Below are 21,047 nucleotides of genomic sequence, written 5' to 3'. Positions count from 1 at the left end.
CAACACACACACACACACACACACACACACACACACACACACACACACATACTCTACAGACACACAGATACACATAAATAAATGCAGGCACACACACACACACACACACACACACACACACACACACACACACACACACACACACACACAAATGAACAGACAGAGACACACCCAAATACATACATAAACGCAAATACACACAGGGACACATACAGACAACTAACTCAAACACAATGCATAAACACACACGCATACAGAGACACACACAGACAAAGACATGCATAAACGCACACACAAAGACACACAGACACACAAAGGAGCAAATATGTCCATGTCCTTTAAATAAAACAACTTTGGCCTTTTTCTATTTATTTCAATGCCAAACACATGCCGTGGAAATTGGACCCAGGTGGGTGGTAAAGAAATTTCTAGGTTACGTATGAATGCCTATTGTGCGAGTGTATCGCGTGTTTCGGTTTCGATGATAGTGGCTAACAAAAACTATCTAGTATTACTTGTATTTGGTGTCCATCCCAGAGTCAAGTACATCGTGCACTGAACATGGCTGCTGTGAGAACTGACAAGTACAGGCTCATGTTTCTGTTTGTACTGTAGTTACAATTATAGTAAGGATCCAGTTCAATGTAGAAAAAAGTGATAAAACCAAACATTCGTCGTTCCAAATAAGTTATTATATTTTTTTTTACATGAAATCTTGCTCTTAAAGGTTAACTTGCTAAAACATATTGGCCAAGCAGAAACCAAAACTGCAGATTTATCTGGTCAGAAACCACAGACAGACTAAACGCATTTACTAGAGTACTATAGTTTTCAGGCAGATAAAATAATACATAACCAAAACATGAATATTTGCTTAAACATTTAATCATCATCAAAAAAAAAAAAAAAAACTCTACAAACAACACAGTTAATGGTTTGAGTGTTAATTAAAAATGCATGAGATACAAACGAGACTTGACTTGGACTTGTAGCTTACAGATTTAAGACTTGTCTCTTACCAAGAACATGAGACTTGATTAGGATTATTGTTCAGAGACTCTACCTGTCCTTGTACTTGGACTTGTACAGTACTTCTTAGAATTGAGACTTCTGAGACTGACTTGTTGCTCAGAGATACTTGACTAAGACCTGTAGCACAGAGATATAATTCAGACTTAAATTTCAAATATTTGAAACTTGACTCAGACTTGTACCTCAGAGACTTGAGAGTTGACTCAGATTTGTACCTCAGAAACTTAACTCCGACTTGTACCTCATAAACTTGAGACCTGACTCAGACTTGTACCTCAGAAACTTAACTCAGATTTGTTCCTCAGAGACTGGATACTTGACTCAGTCTTGAAGCTCAGCGACTTGAGACTTGACTCAGATTTGTACCTCAGAGACTTGACTCAGAATTACAGCTCAGAGATTTAATACCTGACTCTGACGTGTACCTCACAGACTTGACTTAGACATGTACTTTGACTTGTTGCGTTTGATTTCTACACCTGCACTAAAACAGAGCAACACACCGAGTTATAGACTTCACATGTAATAGTTCAGACTAATCAGACTAATATAATAATGACCATTAAAACTGTATGAATCATTATATCAGCCCTGATTCACAGCTGACAGCCAGACAGACAGACAGTCAGACAGACAGACAATCAGACAGACAGACAGACAGATAGGTCAGCATTTAATATAGAATTGAAGGAAGAAACAATACTGGATAAAAAAGGGAAGAAAGGCAGGATGGAAGGTGGGAGGAAATGAAGAAAAGCTGATAAAAATGACAAAAGAAAGGATGAAAGGATGAAAGAATGCAAGCAAGCAAACAAAACAAACACCACAGTGTTGAGAGGACAGTAAACACTGAAGTAATGTGTGTGCACAGAACAGCAGTGAGCTGAGCCCATTAACCCGAGCTGACCAGCAGCTTGTTAAAAATCATTTTGCTGAAAATATGCCAAGGATGATGAGCACCGGGAGGCTGCCATAAAACTATGGGGTATTTGACATGATTTTAAATGCTTGCTTTTTTAAACCGAATGCCCATCTGTAGAATATTAACACCCACACACACACACACACACACACACACACACACACACACACACACACACACACACACACACACACACACACACACACACACCCATACACATACACACACACACCCATACACCCACACCCACACCCACACCCACACCCACACCCATACACACACACACACACACCCATACACGCACACACACACACACACACACACACACACACACACACACACACACACACACACACACACACACACACACACACACACACACACACACACACACACACACACACTTTGCACTGATGTAGACATGAACTTGAGGAAATTTGTTTATGTAAGTAATGTGTGAGATTTTAGGAAATCAATTAAGATATCAGGCTGCTAAAAGCTTCTTTTGAACTCTTTGCCACTACATTTCATCACAAGCTAAACTCCAGATAAGCAATTATTTGTGCAAACTGCAGCATGATAAGAGGAAAAGGTTGGCGCCTGAAGCTTAAGCAGCACAAAGAACACATGTGAATGAACGAAAGGATGAAACCCCAGCTGTAGGGAGAAATAAAGCACCAACAGATAACAGAGATAGTACTGATATATTGTGGAGTGTACATTGATCTGAAGACTGAGATTCATGATGTAATGTAACGATAATATGGCACTGTAAGGGATAAATAGATAGAAGGTATTTTTAAACGAATGCTATAAAAAAATGACAAAAAAAACCCAAAATGATTACGGCGTGTTAAGGTAAATAACACACGTGCTTTTATAAGCTCTGTCTTACACCTGTATGTTTAACAGCATTAGAATGACATATCCTGGAACACTGAAATATCTGGTCCACAAAATGAACATAAATTAAAATACGAAGGAGGGAAAAGAAAGAAGGCAGAATGGAGAAACTGCAGAAGAGTAATAAGAAAATAGTTCAAATAGTTGAAGTGAATAAGTAGCTAAAAAAAAGCAGTGATCAGAAGCATGCAGTCTGTGGAAATGAGAGAAAGAAAGAAAGAAAGAAAGAAAGAAAGAAAGAAAGAAAGAAAGAAAGAAAGAAAGAAAGAAAGATTAGAAATAGAATGTAAGGAAGGAAAATAAGTGAAGGAAGAAACTGTATTCTTTCTTTTTTCTTTCTTTCCTTCTTTCTTTCTGATAGGTTCTATCAAAATGAATAGACATAAAAAACTAGTATAGTAAAATATTCAACTATGAGTTGATTGGAGAAAAGGCACAAACGATCAGTATAAGTTACAATTATTCATGCCATCATTCACTTCCTAAAAGATTCAGGATGTTGTTTCTCACATGCATCCAGCTGGGATACATCAAGCTTGTAGATACGCACAGTGCAAAGTGACAGTGAAGTGGACCATTGGCTTATTTTTTGCTAGGAATAAACCCTTGTCAATCTAGTGTGTGTGCTGAAAACAGGAAAAGTGCTGGCCATCTGTGTGTGAAATTATGTTGTGAACTGACAATGTAAATTGCTCTTCAGAACTGTTGGTCCATAATCAAGAGCACAAATGAATATGAAGGAATGACCGCTGACGGTCCAAATCTAAAACCTGTCAACCGTGTCACTTCTGTTTATGACCCGTTGCTATAAATGATGAAGTTGGCAAATTTCTTGCTGTAGTGTTGAGAATGGCGAGTGTGTAATGTGATTTGTGGTATAATGAATATTTAACTGGTGATATTTTCTGATGAACTAACATCCGCATTTAGATTTGACATAATAACAAAAAATTATAATATCCATCCATCCATTCATCCATCAATCCACCTACTCCTCCATACACCCATCCACCCATACATCCATTTATCCACCCATCTACCTATCCATCCATTCATCCACCCACTTAACCATCCTTTCACCTCTCCAATACACCAATGTGGTGTTATTTGTACATTTAAGATTTACAGTATACTCAGAATTTGTATATTTCTGTAAAGCTGCTTATTGACAATATTCTTTGTTAAAACACTTTACCAATAAAACTGAATTGAAGAACTTGGATTAAACCCATACTTAATGGCACTTATAAACATGCTCCTTAATTTTATATCCATCTTTCCCTTTTCCTGGTGACTTCTGCTATTCCTTTCAAATTTCAAATTGGATCATTTTAAAAAGCTTTATAAAACATAACTAAACTATATTCCATAAAAATAATGTCTAGTCATGAGATACTATGTGTGAAATGAGTCACAAATCATAAGGAGGTGGAAGGAAATGTGAGCTTTTGACAGGCAGGAGGTCAAATAATAGAATAAAAAAAAGAAAAAAAAGAATCACAAACAGGAAAGACCAGAAAGGTCAAAACCAGGAAGAAATTAATGCTCACAATGCTCAGTGCTGCTGGCAGAAAATAAAAGACAAAACCTCGTAAAGAGTGTGGGCATGGGTAAGCAGTTTTGTGAATAACTCAGCGATACACTGAAAGAAGTTGATAGAAGTCAGGTGTGTGAACTGTGTAAAATCGTCTGGATTCCGATCGGGATGAAGAACGGTGCCTGCTGGATTAGGTGGAAGAGCAGTGAAAATTTTTCTTTCTTGTTACATCTGTATTTTTTGAGTCATAGATTATATAACTGTTATTTGTGAAAGTTGGAATAAACCTAAAAACATACTGCCTTGGGAATAAATGTTTATTTTATAGTTTATTTCATCGAATTGAACAAAATCCAAACAAACAATCAACCAATAATAATAATAATAATAATAATAATAATAATAATAATAATAATAATAATAATAATAATAATAATAATAATATACCCAGTTTCTTTAACTGTCATCTTTAGCAGAATTAATTTATAGGTATTCTTAGACCATGGCTTATTTATACTGGTTGGAGAAAATGTTTTTAATAAAGGCATAAAACAATTCTGTAGGTTTTCTGTGGGATATTATGGACATCTTCCAAAATGCCGTAAATGAACATGCAAAGGTAAACTGTGTTATCTCACACTCAGATACTGTTGCTAAAGTCTTAGCCTCACCCCATGCTGGTTTTGGTCTTGGCTCGGTTTCACTTTAACTCATCGCTAACAAACCCAGCATGCTGAAGCCTATAAATCTAAATCGAGTTACACAGAATAAAAAGAAGCAGCTGTACACACCAGTTTTAAAGGAGAGCTATATTTGGTGCCAGGGTTCCAAACTGACATGTTTTCTCTTTGTGGATCTTGTTAGCTTGTTCAGATAGAGAGACATCTTTTCACACTGTGTTTCCAAGACTTTAAATCAATCTGTGCAAATCTATTTGATCTGTTTGTCCCAATTTGTCTGAATAACAAATAAAAAATACATATATCCATCCTGTCAGAATTTTTATTGCAAACTCATGCACTCATACAGTGAATAATGTAAACTTAATACAGGACATACTTCAATGAACAAACACCATCCTTGCAGAGAAATACGGTGGTGGCAACATGAATAGGACAAATGAGTGGAGCAAAATAGAAGGAGATACTGCAAGAGAACCTTCTTCAGTTTGGTAAAAAATAACTTTACCTTTCACTAGGACCCAATGGTCCCAAACAAGGCCAAAATAAAGCTGGAGTGGATCAAAAGAAAAAGAGAAATGTTCTGCAATATCTAAAGTCTAAATCTGACAATCTGTGGCAATTTCAGTCAATAAACCTCCAACCTCCAACAAGAAGAATGGGTGGAAATTACATAAAAAACAATTGGCAAAGCTGGCTTAATAAGAGCTTTTATAGGAGCAATTGATGGTTTTATTAAGCACTTTTTAATACTTTTTCTAATGAAAAATATTGCATTTTGACTAAAATTATAAAATTGCTGTTTGGAACTACCAGTCATTTGTAATCCAGATAAATCTAATGAGGTGCTCTATATACTGATAGAGAAGGATCTACATGTGACTTGGGGAAGCTTGTGTTCTAGAAAACATGTGTTCTAGCTACCAGTTCCACTACAAGACAGACATCACCATTTGAAAAGATATCAGCCTCTAATTCATGCATGCATTTTTACTGAATTTTTACATATAATAACCAATGGTAGTTGTAATTCATTAGAAAGCAAATCCTGACAAAATCATGACATTTGTTAACAGGAAATACAATGAAGTGAATGTAAATGTTTGTCCTAGCTTTTTCCCCTCTAAAGATATAATAGAGCGTATCCATGCTAGCTTATTTATACTAATCAGTCCTGAGTAGTATATGCCCGATAAATACTACTGCTCTCTCTCCAGAGCTCTGTGATTTTTCTTCTCAGTAAATGACCCTGATCGTCTATTAAAGTACCCTATAAATGCATCACGTGTGACCTATTTGACTGCCCTCAGGCATTTCTTGCCTGCTCCTTCATCTCCCACATGATGTATGATCAATGTTCACTACCCCAAACAAAACCACATTTATATGTATCCCTGTATAAGGAAGAATTGCACAACAGTATTTATTGGCATATATGGAATAAGCTGTTCAAGCTATGGGAAATCCATTAAAAAATTTATGTGAGGTTATGTCAATGGTGAAATGCACAACCTGAGCAGGTAGGTTCAGATCAATACAGTAGATATAAATAAATGAAAATGATGAGGCACCAGTGGAGGGATTAAGAAGTGCAGCTGGAGTTAATGGGGATGTGTAGGAGATGTGCATTTTAGGATGGTGCAGCACTTATGGTAAGTCCTCCTGATCCTGGAGTGTTTAGAGAGCACAGAAAAGGTAAGCAAATAATAAATAAGAAAGCTAAAGTTTACAGTCCATTGGACTGTACCCATATCCTCACCATTGCATCAGTATCTCACATATAGACTGCATATGTAGACCTAAGAACTATTATATCTGATATATCCCTTTTTTAGTGATAGCCATGATGTCAAGATGCTTTGTTTCATGTTCTCATTTTATTCTTTTGTTTACATTTCAATATGCCTTTGTTTCCGTTTAAGCCCTGCCTTCGCTCATGTCCTGTAATTGATTTGTTGCCCTATTGTGTTCACCTGTTCTGTGATTAGTCCTTAATTATTGTGTATACATAGACAATATAGTTAAATATAGATTTTATTTATTCATTTCTTTCAAGGTTAAAACCTTGTAAATGCATTGACAAAGGGCCCAAGGGACAAAACGTAATGCATGGTACCCAATTAAAGCTCAAACAATTCATCACAATGCTATTCTACACACAATGAATGCAGCCATTTAACCTTGAGAAGAAAAACTTATTAGATTTTTCAAGAAGGGTTTTAATATTTGTTACAACACTGAAGGTGCTATTAGTGAAGGTCAGAAAGGGGAATGCCAATCACATTTATCAGTGGTCAAAATGAATTATTTAAGTGTATAGGGATTGTACTGTATACAGGTTTATCTTACTCTCTTTATAGAAAGATTCAAAGATTGCAAAACACAAAAAAATCATAAAGTAAAATAAACAGACCAGTTGGTCCATTAAAGATTTGAGCACCTTGGACAAACTGTATGTAATACTGACTAGTCCCATACTGTTAAAACAATTCATTAATTCCTTCAGTTCAGTAGCTGCTTTACTTTGCTCAGGGTTGCAGTGGATCTAGGGTCTATTCCAAGAACCAAGAACACTGAGCATGAAGTGAGAATGCATCTTGGCTGGGATGTCAGTCCATCACAAAATACCATGGACATTCACACCAACTAGTATTTTTGGGAGAAGGGACGAAACCAGAGAACCTAGAGGAATCCTATAAAGTATGTACCCCAACAGAGACAGGGGTATAATCAATACAGTCACTGTCAAAACAAAGAGTATTAATGCAAAATGTTGTCTTAATAAAAGCTAGATTTAAGATTAAACCACCAAATACTTATCAGGGCCCAGTCTTTACTTCAACTACTTGTATTTATTCATGAATTGTACCAGTGGTTATCCTGATGTTTATGTTTTTGTTCACTGTTCATGCAAATAGATAATCTAACATGAACAATATTTCTTATTTTTATAAAATCTCATTTTAATGTATGACCAATGCCCAAGATCAGACGAGTCCAAGAGCAAATGCGAATAAGACCAAGATAGCTCCATGTCAGTAGAAACAGACATCTTGAGATTAGACTGTACAGCCCTACCAAGAGATGCAAATAATCCACACAGACAGTAACCCAAAGTCATGATAGAACCAATAAGTCTGTATCTCTGAGGTAGAAACCATCAGCAACACAACTGCCCATGCAAGAGTAAGTTTCTTTTGTACCAGCAATCCCCATGGGGACATTTCAGGGGCAGTTCAGATTTCTAATAGTGTTAATAATGCTGGCAATGATACTGAGGATTTTAAGCTCTCATAGCCCATAAGCTCTCCCCAGTGGAAACCCGGACATGACATTGGACTAAACTACTGCTAAAATCACTAACAGTATTAATAACAAACTATTAACCTGAAAGTGCACCATGAAATGGAATTACTATGACAATCCATTTACACCTTTTTCGCCCAACAAAGTGGTGATTAATTGCGTGTAATATTGTGTACAGCCAAGTCAGCCCTAAGCTAAGTGGTACAAATAACATGAAAACAAGCTTGTTATGCATCTGGCTACTGTATTTTTGTTTTTGCTGTACTTTATAAAATTGTGCTTTAGCATTTAAAACTTTAATTATTCCTTGGTTTTGTCCATTAAAAACAAAGCTGTCTTTGCTGTTTATGTATGGTTTCTGTTAGATGAGCTGCTGAAATTGTTGATGTTGGCACTGGGTTGAAAAGTCAGAGCCAGTGCCTACAGCGCTGCATTTCAGCTGTCACTTTGGCACAATCAGATCCTGCTTCCCTAACAGCTGGCTGAAGTTGATAAATTCATTTACCCATCTGTTCTGGTGAAGCATGCATTAATAATATGTGAGTTTTATAATACAATATAACATAATATAAACTAAATAATAAAAGAATATAAAAGAATATGAGTGAGTGATGCAAGCCAACGTGAAGAGGAGTTACTGATACCCTCCCAATGTTGATTTATGTTTAATTACAGCATATAAAGTATTTGATTTATTTTATACCACAACAATTTGACAATGATGTCACAGTAGTGGATGTTTGCCTCATACCAACAGGGTTGGGGTTCAATTAGTCCTCTGCCCTGTGTGCTTTGAGTTTGCTTTTTCTACCTGAGCATTGATTTCCTTTGGGTACTCTGGTTTCTGCCCATGGGGCATGTGTACAATGTATGTATGCAAAGAAAAGTCCAAGAAGACATTGTTTCCCACAACTTTAGTGGGTTGAACGGAACTCAGAAGTGGAACATTCCCCAAGTCTTCCTCACCGGACACCACTGCCTGATATGCTCTTGTGCATCATGAATAGACAAATCCCTATAACCACACCCAAAAATCTAGTGGAAAGTCTTCCAGAAGAATAAAAGATATTATTACAGAAAAGGAGGCCTAAATATGAAATGGGATGTTCAACAAGCATATATAAGTGTGATGGTCAGATGTGTGTATGTACACATATAAGTGTGATGGTCACACTTTTAGGTCATAGCTGACAGTTAGTATAGAAAAATCCTCATTTCCACCACATTCTATTGACAACATTCAGCACTATTATGTCAGGACCTGAATTCTTGTTCTGAATTAAGAAAAAAAAACAACAACACTGTTCTCATTCCCTACCTAAGCCCGGTAGCATTTGTCTGCTTTAAAGGGAGTTCATTACTGCGGCTGTCTCCTCCAGACTTCCACATTATTACTCAGGTTTCATTGCTGTGGTGCTTGAGCTTTCTTTTGGGCACAAGCGGTGTCCTTTCATGAATAATAAAAAAAAAATCCTGGCAGTTTTTTAGCTTAACAAACTCCCTGTTGTTTATGCAGAGATAAATGACAGATGCACAGGAGTGCGTTAAAGCAGTAAGGTTTGTGTGTCTGCGGGTGGCCTAATTTAGAACATCCTCTGCGACATTGGAGCACTTACAAAATGGTGTCCCAAAGTGGCCTGGTACCCGAATGATGCACAGATGTACTGGTAGAACCTCATACTAGGGCACTGTCGGAAGCAGAGGTCTGTGTCCACATGGTGCATGGCAGGAAGTTGGCAGAGTGCCAGCGGCTCACGCAGTGACCATGTGCTCCGAGGTCTGCTGCCTCTCTGCCCCGCTGAAGCTATCTACGTCAGCGAGGCCACAAATAGCAGGACAGAGGACCTCCTTGTATTGGACACAGAACGTGCTAAAATAACCTTATTAACCTTTTGAAAAGCTGATTTACAGATGTTTAGGTACAGTAAACCTTCTTGACTGTATTAGCATTAAGTATGATGACGTTATAACACTTAATTTCTCGCTTTTGTTTCTCTTCTTTTTTGGCAAACCAATGAAAGAGCTACTATTTGAAAGTAACAGTGTCATTTTTTACACACTGTTTACTACATTTAAAAAAGTGTGGCAAATGATGTGGCAAATGACCTTATCCAGAGTGACTCAAATTCTATCTCCTTTTATACTACAGAGCAATTGGGGGTTAAGGGCCTTGCATAGTTCCCCATCAGTAGCAGCTTGGTGAACCTTGGATTTAAACTCACAACCTCCCACTCTGTAGTTCAGTGCCTTAACCACAATGCTACACATTTAATAAAATACAAATACACATATCTAGCTTTTCTTTCTGACTTTAATTGCCTCAAATAATACAACATCAGCAATTAATTCTGCAATAGTGTCTGTGTGCTTTGCTTTATTTTACTTCTTACTGTATAACATATTTATTTTACATTATGTTTGGTGTGTAATGTCTACCAATGTATTTGTTGTATGTCTTGCATAATTAACCAGAATAATATTAAATAGTAATAAATAATAATGATACAACCTGCATTTTTCGTTCCTAAATTGCCGAGTTCTATGGGCCACATATACCTTGCCCCTTAAATGTAGTTAGGGAATAAAAAGCTATTATTTGTCACATAAACAAATTGCAAAATTTGTGAAATTCTTTTGTTTCAGAACACAGAGGTCAGCCATGCTACAGCTCCCCTGGAGCAGTGAGGATTAGGGGCCTTGCTCAAGGACCCCACAGTGGCAGCTTGGCAGTGCTGGGGCTTAAACACTGATCATCTGATCAACAACCCAGAGCCTTAACCACTTGAGACACCACTGCCGCTTAATATCAGGGGCATTGATTGACATTAATGATTTACATTCATGAACACGCTTTTTCCTTGTTTGTTCCTATTCATATGGATTTAATGAAGTTCATTTAAATATAATGGCAAAAATTTACGAAACAAAATGACGTTCCCTGAATTGCTTCTTCTGCCCACACACGTCTGCAACTTCTTCTTGCGTATTTCACTCCCACTCCCTTTCACACTAAGGCAGGAAGCCACCACAGTGTAACGTTAACCAGCCAGCTTGTCACAAAGTAGGAAATGAAATGCTGGATGTAGACAGCTTCTTGTCATTGCAGGCTTGACCTGAGGCTGTGTGAGGTTAGCTTTCACTGAACTGAGTCTTCGGTCTCTTTTTCACACTTCAGTGCCCGTCTGGCCAGCTCCAATTCCCCTTGCTTCACGCCTGCAGAAATGTCTTAAACTCCCTCAGCCGGGATACTTCAGCTCTGGTGTTGCCCATGCCGCTTTGTCTGACTGCCTAAGTCTCATAAAAGCAAATTCTGTTCAGGACTGCTCTTTAATCTTACTGCATGACACTGTTATAATATGACTGTGCAAACACTGGAAATTCAAAATATGAATAAACAGAAGGGTGTGATTCTAAATATATAGTCTGGCAATTGTGTATTGATGAAGAGGTTGTTGTTCTCAAAACGTTGGCATCTCCACTTAGAATGTCCCAATACGTCATGAAGCTGAATCCAACTGGAGCTGGTACATCAGTACAGACCAAAAGTTTGGACACACCTTCTCATTCAAAGAGTTTTCTTTATTTTCATGACTATGAAAATTGTAGATTCACACCGAAGGCATCAAAACTATGAATTAACACATGTGGAATTATATACTTACATAACAAAAAAGTGTGAAACAACTGAAAATATGTCATATTCTAGGTTCTTCAAAGTAGCCACCTTTTGCTTTGATTACTGCTTTGCACACTCTTGGCATTCTCTTGATGAGCTCCAAGAGGTCGTCACCTGAAATGGTCTTCCAGCAGTCTTGAAGGAGTTCCCAGAGATGCTTAGCACTTGTTGCCCCTTTTGCCTTCACTCTGCGGTCCAGCTCACCCCAAACCATCTCGATTGGGTTCAGGTCAGGTGACTGTGGAGGCCAGGTCATCTGGCGCAGCACCCCATCACTCTCCTTCATGGTCAAATAGCCCTTACACAGCCTGGAGGTGTGTTTAGGGTCATTGTCCTGTTGAAAAGGTGGTGTGTCCAAACTTTTGGAAGGTGTGTCCAAACTTTTGGTCTGTACTGTATGTGCACAGTATACACATATATAACGTGTATACTGTGCAAGGTGGATGTGGCTCATGCTCAGAACCAAAATCATCTACCTCTATTTTTTCTTGAAATTATGTACTTATGTTCTTGTTATTTTATTTTTATGACACGAACAACCAAAAAAAACACCCCATTTGTAAAGCATGTGTATAGTTGCGTATGCAGCAAAAAAAAAAAAAAAAGAATTTGAAAGTGAATCGCTAAATTTTAATAAGTCTTGTAAATCTGCACAAAAGTAACACATTCTTTTTTCACTACAAGCCTCTCAGCATCCGTACAAGCTTCCTGAACTCTTTAACTCAAATGGGATCAAACCCTCACAGAAAGAAGGGCAAATCTCCAAATGGGAAACTCTATGATACACTAACAAACTTACTTAATTATAATACTTACTTAATAAATAAATAAATTCCACCTTCCTCTGTATAGTCTTTAAGGTCAGAAATGCATATATAATTGAGGATTGAAAGTGAATGCATGATTATTTTATCACACTGCATCAAGACAAGATGAGACCAAGACCAGAACTGGACTGGTGAGTACTGTATGTTCATGATCTCTGACCTGTAAATCAGCTCCTTCATGATGTACTGGCTTTAGGAGATTAGCAGAAGGATGTGGAGTTTAATCATCCATTTCCAAATAAGACAGGATTTCTCGCCTGGATTAATCAAGTAGCACTAATCTGGAGATATACTGACCTACAGAACTCAAAGTTGAGTTTTTATTTTTTATTTTTTTATTAATGCTCAAGAACTCAATCTGCAATCATGTGACACACACAGAAGCTTTAAGCAAACTTCTAGTGACTTCTTTTGAGATGTTGACCCAAGCTAAATAAGAGCTGTACATGAGCCCTAAGATACAAGAGGACGAGAAATATTTCAAACTGATTTGCGTTAGGATGAGAAATTGGTGGAAATTATTTGTAAGTATTTGGATGAACAGTACAAGAAGAAACCTTTATTTCCCACATATATATTACAACACACTGAAATCCGTTTCATTGCATAGCCCAGCTAAAGAAATTGGGATTAACAATGTTACAACACTCTCTGAAGCAGAAAGGGTTAGGGGCCAAGCTTAAGGGCACAACGCTGACAGCTTGGCATTTGAACCCCTACATTTTTGCTCAACAACCCAGAGCCCTGGAATGAGTGTTCATTTATATAATGATTTGTAATAGGTTATAACGTGATAAAATATAATCAACAACAAAATAATTTTACATGGATTTATGGGATGTTCATTGTACCAGTTACTAGAAGATTGTAGAATTTGTAGGTTGAACATGGGAATTATTGTTATACCCGTTGTTTCCAAATGACGTCAATGCAAAAAAACATGAAATCTTAGTGCTAAATAAAAACATAGCAACTGAGTACTTTTGTTTGTATTTAAGGCTAGAAGCAGTCATACTGTGTGCCTAATGCTATGTTCACCCACTTTGTTCCTAGAATTTCCTGGACTTGGCATTTTACAGGTCAGTCGAGCACTGCGAGGCGACCCAGGAAGTCCAAACTTGGTGCCATGTTTTGTCATTAATGCTATTGTATTGCATATGACGGTGATTATCCACTGCATGGTGCTTATTAGCATGTTGAAATTCAAATGTTTTGCTGGAGGGAAGTGTTGCTAGAATGTTCTTTGTTTCTGTGGCAGGGATGTGACTGAATATGACTGCAGTATTAGGATTGAAGAGATGTTTTGTAAACATATCCAAATATAGATTGGAGCTAGAAAAGCTGGAACGGATTGAAAAATATCGCTAGAAAGAATCACAGGGCTTCATAGCTGACGAACCCGCAGTATACAAAAGTGGGAAGGATTTTGTCAGAAAGGGAAACATAAGCATGCAGAGTTGTGCGATAGATTTACAACATTCATTTATTCATCTTTAGTTACAATTATTTTAGTTGCTATAGTTAAAGTATTTATGGTGGGTTGGGTTTCTATTTAATAATAATAATAATAATAATAATAATAATAATAATAATAATAATAATAATAATAATAATAATAATAAAAAGACAAATGGGTATTGGGAGCAGTTAATAGATGCAGAAAATGGCACTGGGTCACATTTGTTGTTTGTTGAGAGCCTGTTTAAATCTCGGATCGTTGCTGAGTTTGAGTGAGATTTATGCAGAGCCAAACACAAGATTTGGCAACACACCAAACTGTGCTAGCAAATTCCTTCCCCTATTCTGGTCTGCTTACTCTGAATCTCTTTTACAACAATAAGATTTCATTATTTTTAATCCTGCACACTTTTCCACGCTTGATTAATTAATGTGCAAGAAAATTCAAACCCTCAGATCTTCCGCAGTGAACCCAAGTACTAATCCCCATGATGCTCCTGATAATACATATGTTTAGAGGTAATGATTTTTAATTTTAACAATGTGAACAAGAGAAAACAATGTATTACGTTACGGGATCAGGGTTCAGGTGAAACTTGAGGAAAGACTGAACTCACCTTAGCCTCATAAAGAGAATGAAGGCAACCAGAAGAGCTCCGAGAGAGATGCAGTGGCCAAGGTAGTTTATAATCACTGCAATGTGGTAGTGCAGCTTGCTCCTTTTCTAAGAAATTAAGAGAAGAAGAATAAAAGAGGAAATAAAATGTTTATAACATTTCTAGTAAAAGTTCATAACTTCATACAAGTGCAAGTCAAGTACAAAAGTTTGTTTCAAAATTTTAAATCTTCAAATTTATTTGTCTAGCACTTTTAACAATAGACATTGTTTTAAAGCATCTAAAAAACAAAAATAAAAAAAATTGAATATTATACAAAGTTTAATAAAATACAAAAAATTATATTAGACTTATAATTAAACGTGGTTGTATTTATTTATTTATGTATGCATCCCCTAAAAAAATCTATGATATTCTTAACATCACCTCAATATAAATTACCCTAAAACTTTCTTATACTGTAAGTTATAAAATCCAGCCATATGCTAATAACTTTTTCATCTGCTTACATAAGAAAGGAGAGGAAAGCTAATATTGTTTTGAACTAAAGCCACCCTTTTACTCTTGCCCTCTCACTTACTTGTAATATGTTTTACCCAGTATTTCTATCATAATATGTATATATTATATATAAGTATTTTCCCCATAATATCAGCGACTGCTGAAAATTTTCCAGAAAATCGAGTCTTATGTATAAACTGGTGAATTAAAAAAAAAAAAAGTTTATGTAAACTTAGACATCCAATTTTAATTCAGTTCAGTTTTAATTTAGTATAGTGCTGTTGACAGTAACATTGCCACAAAGCAGCTTTACAGAAATATAGTTCACTAAACAAATTTAAAATGTAAAAATTCAACCCTAATGAATTCCCTGAGACATCAGGAAGAAACCTTGAGAGGAACCAGACTCAAAAGGGAACATAGATAGTGTGATTATGAATCGTTCCCCTTCTATAATTTTTTTATAACTTTATGAAATTTAGTTAGTATCAGAATATTCACCAGAATCATTTCGGAATGCCTTACAGTTTTACCTTGAAGCCTATTTTGTCGACGTTATCAACTGTTCATTCATGGAGACTGTTATAAAACTGTTCATAATAATATAGTCTTGAATACAGAGATCATCTACAGTTACCTTGTAAATATGCTTGGATCATCATTCCACTATGATTTATTATATATTTAGCAGATATGGGGGACTCGAGTCATATGACTTGACTCGAGTCAGACTTGTCGCAAATTTGAGACTTGAGACTTGCTTGACAAATATTAAAAAAGACTCGACTTGACTTTGACTTGACATTCATGACTTGAGACTTGCCTCGGACTTGAGTTAAATGATTCAGAGATGGGGACTCGACCTGACTCGAGTCAGACTTAGGTCCCAAATTTGAGACTTGCTTGACAAATATTAAAAAAAGTCTCGACTTGACTTTGACTTGACATTCATGACTTGAGACTTACTTGTGACTTGCACATGTGTGATTTACTCCCACCTCTGATATTTAGTATATAAAGTATAATGATAATAAAATTGTCTTTATCATTTTCGTGGCCAAGTTGTGGCCTAATGGTTAGAGAGTCTGACTCGTAATCCTAAGGTTGTGGGTTCGAGTCTCGGGCCGGCTATGACTGATTTGCCCTTGAGCAAGGCACCGAACCCCCCCAACTGCTCCCCAGGTGCCGCAGCATACTGTACAGTAAATGGCTGCCCACTGCTCCAGGTGTGTGTTCACTGCTGTGTGTGTGCACTTTGGATGGGTTAAATGCAGAGAACAAATTCTGAGTATGGCTCACCGTACTTAGTCGTATGTCACATCATTTTCTAAAAGATTATGAATTATTCTGAAGAAATTCTCCTTTAAGCATTATGCAAAAAAAAAAAATTATTTAAAAGGTATTTAAAACAACCTCTTCTTTTTTATTCTTTTGCTAATTACCAGTTTATGACCTGTATTATGAACACAGATAGGAAGAAATCCTAGCTATAATTCTGGAGCTCATGTTGTCTCTTGTGAAGAACAGCTATTCTGTCATATTATTGCAGTCTGAATGCACAACAAACATGGTATTAAACCACGTCATAACCAAATTTCTGCAGGATGGAGATCACATTCCACAGCGTTGGATCAGATACAATGCATGACTACTGTACAAGCAACCTGTAATTATTTGGCCAGTTGGACTCGATGCATATGGTGTCTCACAGTGTTCTGAAAAGCTCATATTCATGTGTTATAGTGTCTGAAAACTCTCAAACTGATTTGAGAGCTCACTCACACCCTGTGCAAATAACATGCTTGGACCTAAGGGAGCATATGCTGATCATGTAATGAGCAGGTTTGCATGTGCGTATGGGGGACACAGGGGCCAAACCCCTCCATGCGCTTCCAGGCTGTGAACTCCTGCTGCACATATACGTCACTCGTTTCCTGTGGCTCTCACAAAAAGCAGAACCCTGAGGTGGGCTCTGTTGGTGATTTGGAGTGTGTTTGCCAGTCCTGAAAGCTAGTGTAAAGTGAAAACTACCACAAACACTTCCATTAATCATTGCATGTTAGTGTTTAATGTTATTGAGAAAGTTTTTCTGACGTGAGGTCAAAGTGGTTCTACACATTTTTAATGAGAAGGCAAATTTAGATCGTTCAGACAGCAGAAAAAAACAATGAACAAGACTCAGGCTACATGGACATGCCTGACATTTGAACCTTCTGTCGTTAAGGTTGCTACCACACAAACACTGTATGGCCTTCAGTACAGTAAATGGACATGAAGTCTTTCCACTAGATTTTGTAGCATGATAGCAGAGATTCGTTTATTCATCTATAAGAGCATTAGTGAGATCTGGGGTTCATTTGGTATTCCAGTTCATCTCAAAGGTGTTCAGAGGGGTTGAGATCAGGGCTCTGTGCAGACACATGGTCAATGGTCATGGACAATATGCACGGGGCATTGTCGTGTTGGAACGTGTTTGGGCCTCTTAGTTCCAGTGAAAGTAACATCTCTTATGTTATAGCATAAAAGACATTCTATACAATTTTGTGCTTCCAACTTCATAGCAACTGTTTGGGGAAAAAACACATATGAGTGTGATGGTCAAGAGTTTGCATACCTTTGCCCATATAGTAAATGGGGACTGATCTGATTGGTTGCACATTTTCATACAATGCCAAGTCAATGCCCAAGGATACACTGCCTATGGACGAAGCAGCTCAGCCCTTTCCATAAAGAAACAATTTATTCACTGCTAAAAAGCAGTTTTGACACTGATCATCTGTAGGTGGCCAAAATAAAATCTTACTTCTCTCATGTCACATAATAGACACAGATAAAATACAAATACAGATTGTGTCACACCCTTAGAATGAGTCACACTAGTACAATTTAGATCTTCCACGAAGGCTCTCACATATTCAGGGAATATGCCAACTTAAATATGCCTTTGATCAATATCGTGTGCGGTTTCTTGCTCGAGAAAAACATTCTTTTATGCCAGGAGGCATCAACGAGCGATGGAAATGACACTTATCAGAGAAAGAGATGTCCTGCATCAAATTCTAGCAAATACTCAATATGTCCTTTCATCTTGCAGACAGCTGCCTGAGGCAAAGATTAAACATGTGGGTGATTCGCTCTAACGCTAGCAGAATCCAACTGTGTAAAATAAGAGAACTTAAACACATGACTCTGTTGAATGAAGCGGTAGAGAATTAAAGGGACAATAAATACCTGAGGCTGTCAGTATAAAACTTGACACACTGAACGAGAGGAAGATTGTGGATGTGTGTGTCTAGAGGGTGTTGTATGTGAAAATCAGGGGATCAGCAGTTTATGAAATACTCAATCCAGGTCATCTGGCACTCAACAACCATGTCATGGTTAGAGACACAAAGATAATGTATTTGTCTCTGTTCTGATGTTTGATGTGAAGATTAACTGAAACTCTTGACCTGTATCTGCATTATTTTATGCATTGTCCTGCTGCTATATGACTGGTTGATTACAGAACTGTATGAATGTGTATACGTGTTTCTATTAAAGTGACCGGTGAGTGTATATTACATTACAAGGGCATACTCTAAAGCCATTCTAAGATGTGGGTAGATTTGTAGTACTTCTTGGCAAACTCAAAATTGTCAAAAACTCAATATTGTTAGATTTACTCGAGCTACCATCCTACTTTCCTTTCATTTCCCAACAATATTTATTCTTTTAAAATGTTCTTTATCCATGCTTAAATCTTCAAGTCACTCAGGCCCTTATGTGGTTCCTCTAATCCAATATCCTAAATGGAGCCATGTTCTTTTACAACTCTTAGACCTTATTACTTTACCGCCATTTACAAAGCTAAACCCCCCCAGACCTTTTATCCAATAGACACAACTTCCTGTCTTTTAGCCTCCATGCTAGCATCTTTACAAGCTTTTCAAGCTTTGCTCCCGTTCTCTCAGCAGCACCTGGGGTCATGCTTAATCCTGCACTGCATTTGCACCATGACACTTTAGGGAATAGCCTGATCACACTGTCCCCATTGTCATTGCATTTTGCCTTGCTATAATCCTTAAAAGGGCATCAAATTTAGCACATGGGAAAGTGCATTCTTGTGTTTGGACAGCTCGTGGGGATTGGCAAATGAAATGTAGTGCTAACATGACCTGAGAAATAGAGCAAGCAACTCGGGGGTATAAAGACAACCAAACCTGTAAAAAGTTTCCTTATCTGGAAAGCTTGGAAATTTTAATTCTCATAATAAAACATCTTAAAAATATAATCCCAATGAATTTGAAGCAATTGCACATTCTTTTTCTTTTGGATCTTGTGCATTTAGAATGCACTACAATCTTTTTTTGTAGATTTGATTTTCTAAAATAGGAAGACTGCAGGGAAAGAATCAAATATCAGCTGTTGGATGTAAATGTGAAAAGCTTGCCAGATCGTGAAGTTAGGAATCAAATATGAGCAGTAATGAAGTTATAGGAAAATAATCAAAAACTAGATGAAGTGATACAGTCTTCCAGAAGTGATGGTATTCCCTGTTATACCTTTACTACCAAACAACACATTGTACTTTTTTATCTAAATTTAGTTACAGTGTGCTCAATGTTCTCTCTCTCTCTCTCTGTCTCTGTCTCTGTCTCTCTCTCTCTCTCTCTCTCTCTCTCTCTCTCTCTCTCTCTCTCTCTCTTAAAAGGTTACAGAGAAAGCAGGAAGTGTAGACCCCCCCTATGTTATACATTTTAAATGATCAGCTTAACTCTGACAATGTGCTGATAATGCAGACCACCAAAAATATCAAAATTCTAAATGAACATGCTTTTGCAGACAATGCAAACAATATAAACCCGTGATTTGTCTTGCAGCTGATTTGTCTTGCGTGATTTGTCTTAAAATAATTCCACACCTTCTGATCAATCAGACTCAACTCATTATAAAACTCCACAAATACAACAGAACAGAAGAAGAAGCACAAATGGTTCGTTTCTCATTGGCCTGGTTATGTAACTGGATTAGGAGAACATCTGAGATACAGTATATTCACATGCAGTAAACAATATTCAGAATAAACATGAAGCATGATGAAATTCTATTGTAACAGCTTTAGTCTAGATTTAATAACTTGGAATTTTGGTGGTTTTCATGTAAAATGACACTTAATTCTCTGTTCCATCAAGAGTAAGGTATGTTCAGATTTATTATTTTTGATACCTGTTATCCATTTTTCACTGCCAAGGTGCCAGGGTGCTGGAGCTGGTATTCATCTGTTGCTCATTCATAAATCTAGTCCTAAAAAACATGCCTGTTCCGCTAGCCTGCCAATATTCTGTCAATCAAAGTCCTTAAATGCTCCTACGTCCAAAAAAAATATCAGAAAAGAAGATAATCCTGTGACAATTTATTTATTTATTTGCTACTGCATTTAGGGTATAAAGCTGCTGTCAAATTTCATTATAGTATAAAAACAATAACTGAGAACAGTTTACCCTCCAAAGACAAGCCCTATACTGTAGATATTAACTATAGAACAGACAAAACATGAGAAACATTTTTATTGCTTTTAACTGGGTAGAAAAGAAGACAAGCGTCAA

At 37.0% G+C, this 21,047-nt stretch overlaps 1 protein-coding gene across 1 annotated transcript in view; it reads right to left on the bottom strand.

Annotated features, from left to right (window-relative positions):
• crhr1 (corticotropin releasing hormone receptor 1) overlaps nt 1-21,047 on the bottom strand; it is a 133,788-nt gene that overhangs the window by 27,574 nt on the left and 85,167 nt on the right. The window contains exon 6 of the mRNA XM_027138956.2: nt 14,959-15,065. Within this exon, the coding sequence (XP_026994757.1) occupies nt 14,959-15,065 (107 nt within the window). The remainder of the gene's footprint in view (nt 1-14,958; nt 15,066-21,047) is intronic.

Source organism: Tachysurus fulvidraco, chromosome 15 (genome assembly GCF_022655615.1).
Source record: "Tachysurus fulvidraco isolate hzauxx_2018 chromosome 15, HZAU_PFXX_2.0, whole genome shotgun sequence".
In the NCBI taxonomy this organism is placed as follows: Eukaryota; Metazoa; Chordata; class Actinopteri; order Siluriformes; family Bagridae; genus Tachysurus; species Tachysurus fulvidraco.
This window is presented reverse-complemented; position numbering and strand designations above follow the sequence as displayed.